Genomic DNA, 12970 nt, shown 5'->3' with positions numbered 1-12970 from the left:
TTTACAAATTTGTCTAATAAGTTAAAAATGGGTGCAAAAACTATTTTATCTTAGTGTTTTAACCACTATTTTATGATTGTAGAGCTTACTTTGATTTCAAGTATATTGTTAAATGTAGATTATAATAATAGGGTTGCCAAAAAACCTGGAATCCTGGAAAAACCTGGAGTTTGACAATTAAAAGTAAAACCTGTCAATATATAGATTTTTAGAAAACTTTGAAAAAAAACTTGAAAATTTGAACAAAAATCACATAAAAACCTGGAATTTTAAACTATTTTTGCATGTAAAGTAAATAAATTTCAATTAAATTCAAAAATCTATTATATAGATTTATTGGAAGCGGTCAGGTTCGCACTAAGACACTTTTGCACAAAAGATCTCTTTTCTAAAAAAACACTTTTGCACAAAAAGTCAATTTTTTACATGTGATAATTTTGCACAAGAGTAGTAAAAAAATAAACAAAAAATAAATAGTAATTTAATAAAAAATATTTACTGACATAATGGGTATTGTTTACAAATAAGAGTTATGGGTAGTTGAAAAATATGTAAAATAAAATAAATTGATAAAAAAACAGTAAGAAAAAGAAGAAGAAAAAAAGTTACCTATTAAAGTTAAGGCTTAAGATTAACAGTAATAAAAAAATTAAATAAGTTCGTTAATAAAATGAAATAAAGTTTTAACCTGTACAAAAGTGACCCTTTGTGAAAAAGTATCTTCATGCAAAAGTGTATTTGTGCAAAACTGACATTTTGTAAAAAAAAGTTTTTATGCATTTTGACACCTACCCAGATCTATCATATCAACTAAAAAACTAAGAAAGTTTTAATGACTAAACAACATTGGAAATAAAAACCTTTAACAACCCTTAAAATAGATTGATTTAAACCTCTATGTGTTTTTTAATTGATAGTGGTAGATATATTTAATCTAACTTTTTATAACTTTTTAGGTGTTATTTATACTAAAGCTTAAGTATTTACGACTGTTAAATTAGTTATTAAAACTAAAAATAAACATATTAACTTAAACTTTTTAAAGTATAATATCTTTCATTTGTGTTTATCCTTATGTTTAATTGAGAGTTATAAATAATTTTAAACTACAAAATAAAATAACAGCTTAAAAACTTGATTTTTATATATATACCTTGAAATTTTTACTTAAAAGACTCTAAAAAGCTTTTATTTATTGGTGTAAAGTATTTTTGCTTTTGTGTTTTTAATTTAAAAATGTTAATATATTATATTTTATTTTTATAAGCTTGCAGTTTAAATAGGCGTTAGCTTTAGTATTAAAAGGTCATAAAAAATTAAGATTAAAATAAAAACAGTGTAATTCAAACTAAAACCCTGATAAATATTTGATGATTTTTTTTCAGAAAATAAGCATGTTAGCTAAAATAACTTTGCAAAAGTTTCTTTTAAAATCAAAAGTTTTACAAAGCTGTAGCTTGCTCAGTTCAAAATGTAGATTTAAACACACAGAGAGTGGATCTTGGGATTTAGATGACGAATCTGTATTCACTAAAGACCATGAGCAGCTTCGCAACTCTCTAAACAAAGTAATTCTACAAGAAATTAACCCATTCATTGATGCTTGGGAAGAAGCTAAAATTTTTCCAGCTCATGACTTGTTTAAAACTCTAGGGAAGGCTGGTTTTCTTGGTGTGACAAAACCAACTGAGCATGGTGGCTTAGGGCTAGATTATTCTTTTAGCCTTGCAGTTGCTGAGGAACTGGGAAATATTAGGTGTGGTGGAATACCGATGGCTATAGGTGTTCAAACAGATATGGCAACCCCTGCTCTTGCTAGATTTGGCAGCCATGACTTGAAAGAAAAGTTTCTGGAGCCATCTATAAAGGGAGAGATGGTTGCTTGCCTAGGAGTGAGTGAAGTTGGTTCTGGAAGTGATGTAGCTAGTATTATGACAACAGCAAGAGAGAGTGGTGATGATTTAATTATAAATGGAGGCAAGATGTGGACAACAAATGGAACACAAGCAGACTGGATGTGCTTATTAGCCAACACAAAAGCAGGAAATGATGTCCATTCCAACAAATCCTTAATTTGTATGCCAATGAGTCTTCCAGGTGTTACTGTTGCTAAATCAATAGACAAAATAGGAATGCGCTCATCTGATACTGCTCAAATATTTTTGGAAGATGTTAGAGTACCTAAAAGCTACATAATCGGAAAAGAAGGAAAGGGATTCGTATATCAAATGTTACAGTTTCAAGAAGAAAGACTTTGGTGTGCTGCTGTTGCTTTAAGACCACTTGAAATGTGTATACAGGAAACACAAGAGTATTGTAAGGAAAGAAAAATATTTGGAAAACCAGTGTTGCATCATCAAACTGTCCATTTCAAATTAGCAGAGCTTCAAACTGAAGTTGAGCTTTTAAGGTCTCTTATATATCGTGCCATTGGTTTGTATGTTGAAGGTCATGATGTAACAAACTTAGCCTCAATGTGCAAGCTGAAGGCTGGACGCTTAACTAGAGAAGTAACTGACTCATGTCTTCAGTTTTGGGGAGGAATGGGTTTCACCCAAGACAACCTTGTTTCACGCTTTTACAGAGACCTAAGGTTAACATCCATTGGTGGTGGTGCAGATGAAGTCATGTTGTCAATTATCTGCAAGTACATGTCCACATTGCCAAAGTAGCTTCACATTAAAGCATTTAAACTGACATTATACATAACTCTTAATCAATTTTCATACTGCAAATGCCTGTTTTAGTAGCAATAGTATACTTTTAATTCAACGATTTTTTAATGGTTTGATATTAGTTTATGTAAAAGTTTTAATAGATGATTTCATGTTAACAAATTTTTATTGTGAAATAAAATAAACAATAACTAAAAATAAACCGTTAAAAAAGAAGCTAAAAAGTTTCAATTAAAGTATATACTGTCTAATTTTTTTTTTGTTTTTATAATAAAATAAAAAGTTTTTATTAGCCACTATATCATTATTGATAGTCAACTTCTGTAAAGTTATTTTTTTACCAAGTTATTATACTCAGTTTTTATAATATAAACTTTTTAAAAGTTTTATATTTTGTTTTGTTACTTTTCAATCATTACTTTGTTTTTAATTCTTCCTGGGCTGACTGTAAAGAAAAAATATTTTAAAGTGGCTTAAAGACAGTTATTTAAAGTAATTTTTGTAATTGATAAAAATATGATATTTAAAACAAAAAAATTGATAAACATGCAATAACTTAAGCAATAATATTTACTAACCATTAATTTATAAACCAGCAGTATGTTTTTACCATCAAAACATTTATTTAAATTTTTTTAAAAAGTATTTATTTACCCTAATCCATATCTTGGCAGAAGATTTTGTGTTGTGAGCTAAATTTGGTATGAAAGTTGTGCTCACCCCTGATCTAGACTGACAATATTTTTTTTGTACAACCCTAAGCCTAACAAAGTCATTTAAAACAAATTTAGATCTTTAACTAGATATCAACTTTTGAATAAGTTTCTTTGTAGTATTTAATTTCTACTTTATAGAATTTTATCCTAAATGTTGCTGCAAAAGCCAACAATGACAAAGTTTGCAGCTCGCAGCATGGAGATGATAAGCAGTGATGCAAGCAAGTACAAATGTGAGGAAGACTATTCTGCTTCTGTGGAGTCTTGGATGTACAAGGAGCCACTTAGATTTATTAAAAAGTCTGGTCACATAAATGTGGGACATCTCAATGTAGATAGGAAGTACACTAGGTTTGTGCTTTAGTTAAGTGTTTTATTTAAGTATTAAGAGTACTATTTATAAAACAGTACTAATTTTTTTATAAAGTGACTTTTATGGTTAAATTAGTACTAAATTAATTATCTGATTTTTTAAATACAGAAAATATAAGATGCAACTTACACAGTTTTACTATTATGACCAGAACAAAAATATTGTCATATGTTTTTTTACAATTTCAAACTCATAATAAATCCAATATATTTTCTAAAATGATGTTTTCTTAGTATAGTTAGTAACTTAGTAATTGTTGTTTAGTTAGTTTTAATTTAAATTCTTCATTTTTTTAGTTTTAAATCAAAATATACACAATTTGAAAATTTTCTACTTTTTGACATAGAGAAAAGTTAATATTTTTATCTGTTATATAACTTAATGAGATTTGAATATACGTCATAATTTTATATTTATGTCACGAATAAAACTGACTAGTTTTGTTATCATACATATTTTTTTCTAAAGTAAGTTTTTTTTTAATAACAATTAACAGTTCTGCTAAATAACAATTGATTTTTACTTAGTTTTTTTTTCAAGCTCTCAAAGTTTCTTCACAGAAGTATCTTTTTATACTTGATACATATTTTATCTTACAGTCTTATAATTTAAGTAATTGTTAGATTGAGATAAATAACATAAATGTAAGCATAACATCTATTTATAATTTTTTTTTATACAGTCATGCAAGTTACTTTAGTTGAACATCAATTTACAGATTTATAAACGACATATTTACTACGGGTGTTGACTTAAAATGGCGCTGGAACTTGTTGCTCTTTAGTGCAGCTTTCATTATTAGTTGGGTTGGATTTGCATCTGTTTACTATGCTATTTCATATATGCACGGTGATTTTACTTTGCTTAATATTGAAAACGACACTGCAAATGTAACTGAATTATGGTGTATCAGGGGCCTAGATCAAAATAAACAGTAGGTGTAATTATTTAAATTAACCTTCTAACTCGTGTCAATTATAGTTACATAATTTACATACATTAAATAACAATGTAAAATGAAAATAAATAACTTATTTAGCTATTTTGTTTTAAAATATTTTAGCTATTTTTTTGTGGTTCTGTAATGAGTTTATACTTTGTTACTATAATTCTATCTAATGTCTATAATATATTTTGTGTAAAGATTTGTTTACTTTTTGATATTAAATCAAGACCGTTTTTTCACAACTTTTTTATTTTTATTTTTTTGTATGCACATAGTAATTAAACTTATCAAATCTACATAAAAATTTAACTATAAATGATTGAATGTTGCAGAAAAAATACTTGAAAGTTAAAAAAACAGATTTGTGTCCATGTTCTTGTTCTCACTGGAAACTCAAACAACAATAGGCTACGGTGGAAGGTCAGCAGCAAGCAACTGTGGACTGACTATTTTCACTGTCATTGTTCAATCTGTGTTTGGCTGTGTTCTTGATGCTTTCATGATTGGCTTGATTATGGCAAAGGTGGATGCAATATTGATATTAATTGTTTGTATTGTGTCTATGTAGAAGTATTGATTATTTAGATTATACTTAGATTACTTTTAAAAATTTAGCAAACTAGTTGTACAAAAAGTTTCTTTTAAAATTCTTAAAAACCATTTGAAAGAGATACACATAACACATTTATAGTTTGTTTCATGCAGACACTGTTTCGCCTTTTCCTCAGTCATTATCAAAAACAAAACTGTGCAGAATAACTAAAAATTAGTGTTAAACAACTAAATATTTAACACAGATTAAGTAACAAGGTGTATATATAAACAGTTATATTCATAATACAAAAAAAAAACTAATTTTTGTATCGTTTAATAAGTTTCAACGTTTAACACGTTTCGTCAGAACAAACAGTTATATATTAAAAATTATAAACAACAGTATAGTTACAAGATTAACAATGCACATAAATACTTATACATGGTATAAAAATATATACAACTAATCGAAAATTCTTAATTTGTGGGAAGTATTCAGTGTAGTTAATTGTTTGTTTAAAATTGTATTATAATGTTAAATCAAAATAGCTTGGCTGATCAGAGTCTCAAATTTATTCCTACATTCTTTTAAAATACCAAAATTGTTAACAGTTATTCTTTAATTTTTACAATTATTACAATTACTAGTATGGTCAGATAGCGCTGTTTTTCCTTTTAAATACTCTTTGACTATTTTTATTAGTGGTCTCAAAGTAAATCCAATATATTGGGTGCTCTTATTCTTCTAGCACTTTTATTCGTAGACCACGTTAGATTTCAGTTCGTGAGATGTCTTGTTTTTGTTGTTGAAGTAATTACCTACTTTGCTTATAGTAAAAATAACTTTGAACTCTTCATATACACTTATATTCAATATATGAAGTTTAATAGTTTTTCTAGCTTCTTTTTATATTCACTAGTTGGTTTTTCTATGTAAGGTACTTTTAGGATGATTCTGAAGTTTGAACTACTTAGTTTTTCATTAGTACACTTTTTATTGTTGTTAACAGATCTTTCAATTACATCATCAACAAATTTCTTTGGATAATCATTTTTTATAAACTTTTCTTTGAAGTTTGTGATTTCTTGTTTGTAAACTGTATCAGTATAAGTTATAATTTTTGCTCTATTCAAAAACCATAGTATTAAAGCCCTCTTCCATTTGATTGGTATCATTGAACTAGAATTTAAAACAACATCTGTATCAATTTATTTTTTGTGTACCTTTGTTATTACTTTACTCTTTTTAAGTTTGTATACAGCTAACGGTATCAAGTTTTTCTAATTAAAATGTGTATAAATGTATATTTAATCATTTTAACTGTTTTCTCTAATATATTGTTATTGAAAATTACCACTTAAAAGCATATCATAAAAAAAAAAAAATAGTTATAAATTGGCTTATCTGACTTTTTTATTTTAACAGTAGTATAAAAAAACTTTAGGTAATTAATTTGTTTCTTTTGCTATAACAATTTTTAGTGTATTTAGTTGATAAAAACTGCTCTTGTAAGATAGTGTTTGGCTGATAAAATCTAAATTTTTTTTGTTACAGTATTTTACTTATATGGTTGTAATTAAGTAAAAAAAAGTCAGTAGACTTATAGTATCTAAAAGAAAAGAATAATAAACAGTATTTTTGCTTAAAACTTAATTTATTTTCTTATGAGTTTGTTTGTATAAATTGTCTAGATATTTTGTGTGTAGTATTTCAAATTAACCTAAACATATTTTGTTTTATATTTAAACTAAATCACGTAATTCCTAATAACGTTTAGTTCTATGTTAACTTGAAGAGTTGTTTTTGGTTAAGCTTGATTTTTTTTTTAGATAATTTACAAATTATTCAAAAATATGTAGTTTATTTTTATAATTAAGAGTTCCTTAACTACTGCTTAAGTTCATAAAAAGCTTTTCAAGTTAAGTAAAAATGTTTTTAATTGAAGCTTTAAATTTAAAAATCTCAGAATGTCTGTTCTTTAAAAAAAAAAATGTCATTAAAAGTAACTAAAGTTAGGTTTTTTGATGTATTTCTGGTCAACTAAATTAATTTTTATTAGTATTGTGTATAATGATTTTGTTAAAGTATGTTTTTGACTGAAATACTAGTTTGAGTTTAATTGTAAGTAATAACAGAACAAACTAGTGCATTACGTCATCTTGAATTTATTTAGATCAAATAAAATAAAATTGAAGCTTTAAAACAAAGAAGGTATGTTATTAAAATGTAAGAAGAGGAATAGAAGCTTATTAGGAAACTCAAGGTTTTTTTAAACTTTTATGTAAGCGATTAATACTTTTATAAAAGTTTTTAAGTTTTCTCTAACCTATGTGCATTTTACAAAATAAGTTGTAATTTATTTCGTAAAAGGATGTTTAAAATCTTGAAATTACCAAAACGTTAACTAATAGTAAATTTATTCTGGAGTAAAATTATTAAAGGTAGATTAAAAGGTGATCTAAATTAGCTCACTGATATAATTTTATTATACAAACTTGTACAAATTTAATGCTATTGCAATACTTGATGTTACCCTGTATATTTTTTTCGTGGCCATTTTAATAGAATTTCTACAAGTATTTTAGTATGTCTAATATGTTCAGTAAAATATTTATAGTTTTAGATTATTTAATGTAAATGGCTTTAGTTTAGTTACTTCAAAAATTATACATACTTTAAAATAGGCGTGGGCTACGTACGGCCTGCGGGACAAATCCGGCCCGCGGAGTTAAAATGACCGGTTTTCAAATTTTAATGGAATCCGGCTTGCGAGCGAAGTGTCCGGCCCGCAAAGGTCAATATTACAAAGTTTTATAAAAATTTGTATGATATTTAAAAAAAACAAAACTGTAAAAGTTTGACTTTAAAAACATGTTTAAAAACTGCTTTTTAATTTAACTTTACTGATAAAAACACCATTTTGTCCTAATATTTTGTCTTGTTCTAACTTAATTGAAATACATTTTTGTCAAATAACCTCAAGCAAAGTGTTTGTTTAAATCTGATATTTTACATACCTACCTTTGTCAATCACCTTGTCAATTTAATTTGTAGACATATAAACATCTGACATGTCTCAATCTACATCTTAAGTTGTCACATTTGAAAAATTTTTGTGAACTAGAAGGAATCAGAAAAGTTATCAACCGTATCTATAAAATTAAATTCCGGTCAAATCCGGAACTTTTATATATATTTGAATCCGACCAATCCGGATGTCGATTTAAAATTTGTATCCAATCAGATCCGGGTAATATTTGAAATTAGGATCCAGCTGGTCTAAAAAGGCATTATTTGGCTGTATCCGGATACTGGATCTGGTATATCACTAATTTTAAATGCTCCGGCCCGCCAAAGACTCAAACTTTCCGGATCCCGCCGATTAAAAACCTTGCCTACCCCTACTTAAAAATACTTCAATTTTGTTAACATTTGTTCTCAAGCTTTAAGTTTTTCTTCGGCTTGTTTTTACTAGTTTAAAAGCATTTTTTTTTTTTTTTTAAAGTTAAAGAATACCATTTTTAAAAATTACATTAAACATACCAACATTTGAGTTGTTCAAACTTTATGGTATACATTCATTAATGTTACATAATGTATTATTATTTATATAACTTTATTAAGTATTAATATAGGTGATGAGGCCTAAGAAACGAGCAGAGACGTTGTTATACAGCAAATGTGCTGTCATCAACATGCGAAACAATCAGCTTTGTTTCATGTTCAGAGTTGGAAATATGCGCAAGTCTCATCTTGTTGAAGCCAGCATCAAAATGCAGGTGTCTATTTATATTAGGCGGATAAAAATTTCTAGCTTATATAGTTCCATTCTGAGAATATTAAGAGTAACATTGAAAATATTTTTACCGAATGCTTCAAACAACCTATTTTTTTGCATACGAATCAAACATATAGTTTAAACAAGTTGAAACAATTTTTTTTACCTCAACATTGTTAATTCACAATTTAAAATGTTCAAAGATGGTGAGATCAAGAGTGACGCGAGAAGGAGAGCATCTTCCTCTGGAGCAAGTTGATATGGAGCTCGATCTGACGGGTGATGCAGACAGATTGTTCCTCGTCACTCCTCAGACTATTTGCCATGTCATCGACGAAAACAGCCCTCTGTGGAAACTGAACAGGAAGGAGCTAGAGGAAGGTTTGAAAATTATTTTGAAATTACAAAAATAAAAAGTTGTGGAGCAAGTTTTGTGTAAACAACTAATGTGGTCTACAAATTGTTTATTAAATTACTTTATAATCATTTAAGTTTGAAAGTTAATCTTTTTTTTTTAGTTTTTAAAAAAACTTACTTTTTTTTTTAGGTTTTATTGTATTAATTTAACAATATTGTTCTTCAAGTGTTGTAAATATAAATTAACAATATTAAGTTAGTTACAATACATATAATGGTAGTAAAACTAAAATTAACAACCAATTTATTTTTTTTGCTTTTAAATCTGGGACTTATAAGTTTAATATTGATTAAAACTAACTTATTTAATTATGTAAAATATAATCATTTAAGCAAAAATTTTCATATTAGTTCAAATAATTTATCAGTATGAACGTACTAAAACATAATTAAGTAACTCATACAAAACAGTGAAAACCAATAAAATAATTTTTTAAATTCATTTAATTTTTTCGAAAGTTTTTTTGTTGATCGCCATATTTCCTTAAATAGTAAAATAATATCCACTTATTTGTGAACATTTTAAAATTTGCTAGTTATAAAATTGTATATTCTAGGAATTGAATAATAGTTTTTATCTCGCCAGATTTAGTTTTAATAGCAACTAATCAAGTACTTTTTAATAATCTACTTAATTTATATTATGCAAAGGTCTGGTAGATTTTGAAATAATAGTTCTGCTGGAGGGTATGGTCGAAGCAACTGGAATGATGACCCAAGCTAGAGCTTCTTACTTGCCTAGTGAAATCAGGTATTGTTATATAGTTTGAAAGGTTACATGACAATTCAAATTCTTGAAAATATATTTAAAAGACTGTATCTCAAAAAGTATTATACATGTTTTTATGTTTTTAATAAGAAAAATTGGTGTAGGTCTAATTAATAAAATCATGATCGTTAAATAAAAATTTATAAAAGTATTAATATAAAAAGTAATTTATATATACTAAAATTTACTATATTTAATTACTTATTTTAGCCATATCTCAAAAAACATTTGATATTTGCAAAAAAAAATCTGTAGATAATTAATAAAGTTGCAACCCTTTTTTTTCGAGTAACAATTACTTTTTGAGATATGGTCTTTAAATTTTTTTTCTGAATTTGAATTGTCGTGCACCCAGTTTGAACTTCATTAATTTAATTCTTACATTTTAAAGATATCGTTTCTTCTTTGATAAGAGGTGTTTACAACTTATATGAATTAACTCACATGTAACATCTGTGTATCTAATCATTTTTCACAAATACTTATAGATAGTTGTATAGATAAATATATAAAAAGTTGTTTTGAAAGATAAGTTTTACTGATTAAGTAAGATAATTTTAAAGTAATGTAGTTAAATTTTAAAATTTTGTTATTGTTTAATGACTACTTAAAGAATTGTATTACTTAAATTTTAACTTTTACTAACTTTTTTTTTAACAAAAAAAAATCTGAAGGACTTTGTTTTATAAATAACCTTTAGTTTATTTATGTTATAAAAAACAACTAATTTTCGAATCCATTACTTAGTTTCAATGTTTAGCATATATCTTCAGAACAAAATAAAGTACAAAGCAAGGTTTTTAAAGAATCACACAAAAAACACATTGTGACGTTTCAAATAAAGTTGAATAATTTTAGTTAGCCTTTTCTAAAAACAATTTATGTACAAGTCAACTTATTTTTTGTTTTGTTTGTTCTTGTTTTTGTATTAATACAAACTAAGTAAAATTTGTATAAATAAAAACTAAATATTATAATTTGTATTAGAAAACAATTTCTAACATTTAGTTTAAACAAATTCGAATTTAAATCTGAACCATGTTATTATATAAGTATACTATTAATACAGTTTCTTTACAAAAACTGTTACATAGCGCAATGCTTTAAATATATTTGCTACAGTTTAATGAAAAAACTAAGTAATATTTTTCGATGATTCACTTGTCTAAAATTTTTTCAACTTTCATTTGTTTCTTCTATTTATTTTCATTAAGTATATGATTTATGTATCTTAGAAAAAAAATTATAAACATGATAAAATTTAAAACTCATTAACTTAAATAAAATTACAACTAAATTTTATGCGCCACAACAGCTCTACTTATATTTTCATTCCAGGTGGGGATACAGACTGCAAAACGTCATCAAGTACCAAAAGTCGAGGGGCTACAAAGTGCAGTTTCCCAAGTTTCACTCGGTCATTCCCGTCCCTGGCTGCCCCACGTCCAGTGCCCAGAAGCTTTACGAGGAAAAGGGGTTGAGCGACTCGCGAAGGGACTCGATCAGGTTTTCGATCGGAAGGTCGTCAGGAACCGACGTTAGAAGCACCAGCAGTTCCTCATTGGAAAACAGCAACTCGGATATTTCTAATTTTTGAGAAAAAACTCTTGCCTGCGAAAAAAGTTGTCCGTGGTGTTTTTTTTACTTTCAGAGTTTGTATACACAGTTTATATAAAACGATAAAAACTATTAATAATAGGTGAGGTTTGCTAAAAAAACGAACTAAGCTTATTGTAATTTGAAAAGTACTTAGCTAATAAAAAATTAGCTTCGTTACTCTCTTTTAATTGTTAACACATTTCAACGAAGTTTTTATAAAGTAGACGGAATTACTATGAAATAAACTACAATCTACTTTATTGGAACTCCGTTGGACTGTGTTATTAGTATAAGGTATAGAAACGTAGTTACCATTTAATAAATTGAGTACTTTCCTAATTTTTGTTGTACAACTAATATATTCTTTTATCGTTTCTCATATAAAGTTATGTAAATTGAGTAAGGTTTGAAAAAGTTTTATAGTGAAGTTTGTCATTAAATTTGAATGACTTTCCGTCAATTTTAATTTTGTTTCTAAATAAGAAATAGTATCCGTTTATGTAATTTTTATCACTTTACAAAAAAGTATTTTTAATGTTGCTTAATACTGTTATAATCTAATAAGTTTACAATCTCAAATATAATGAGTGTTGGTTAGAAATTTTGTTTATGTTATTGTAAATCTTTTTAGATAGTTTTTTGAAAATTTATTTGTGGTAATTGACTGTTTTTTATACGATTAATAACGATAGTAATATCTTATTTTTGCTCATTGCCTCAAAAAGTAGTTTTTAGTTTCGTTACTAATGTTTATCTTTGTTCCATATGGTTTTGTAAACATAGGTTTGTGTTAAAAATTACAGACCTAAATATAAATAACATTTCATGTTGCTTTTCTTTAAGCTTGTTGCTTGTTTTTATAAATTATTTTTGAAATCCTTAATTTCAATGTAATTTAAATCAGTTTTATTTTACTCACTTAAAAAAAGTATATGAAAATATAATATTTAGTAATTGTAATTAATTTTTTGTCTATAATTAAGTATTGAATGATGTTACTATTATAAAAAGTCCACTTACAATAAAACTGTTATGATGTAATACGCTTATTATGATGTTTACGTATTGTAAAGTTTATTTTATTTTGCAACACTGTCGACCTTTTCTTATAATAAAGTTTGTTTTTTATGTTTGAAATCAAAAACTTTTTTATACAGTGAAT

General features: G+C 26.4%; 2 protein-coding genes across 2 annotated transcripts; both read left to right on the top strand.

The window, feature by feature from the left end:
- The first annotated feature begins 1389 nt into the window (after positions 1-1389).
- On the top strand, positions 1390-2711 carry LOC145837087 (putative acyl-CoA dehydrogenase 6). Its single transcript, XM_082944860.1, has one exon. The coding sequence runs from the start codon at positions 1395-1397 to the stop codon at positions 2670-2672; it is 1278 nt and encodes a 425-aa protein (XP_082800986.1). The 5' UTR covers positions 1390-1394; the 3' UTR covers positions 2673-2711.
- An 831-nt stretch (positions 2712-3542) lies between these two features.
- LOC145837089 (ATP-sensitive inward rectifier potassium channel 12-like) lies at positions 3543-12400 on the top strand. Its single transcript, XM_082944861.1, has 7 exons — positions 3543-3742; positions 4483-4698; positions 5071-5233; positions 8881-9024; positions 9227-9404; positions 10092-10191; positions 11548-12400. Exons 1-7 carry the CDS (start codon positions 3543-3545, stop codon positions 11804-11806), a joined length of 1260 nt encoding a protein of 419 aa, XP_082800987.1. The 3' UTR covers positions 11807-12400.
- The last annotated feature ends 570 nt before the right edge of the window (positions 12401-12970 follow it).

The sequence above is a fragment of the Thalia democratica genome, chromosome 5 (assembly GCF_965202585.1).
Source record: "Thalia democratica chromosome 5, ktThaDemo2.hap1.1, whole genome shotgun sequence".
Lineage (NCBI taxonomy): Eukaryota > Metazoa > Chordata > Thaliacea > Salpida > Salpidae > Thalia > Thalia democratica.
This window is presented reverse-complemented; position numbering and strand designations above follow the sequence as displayed.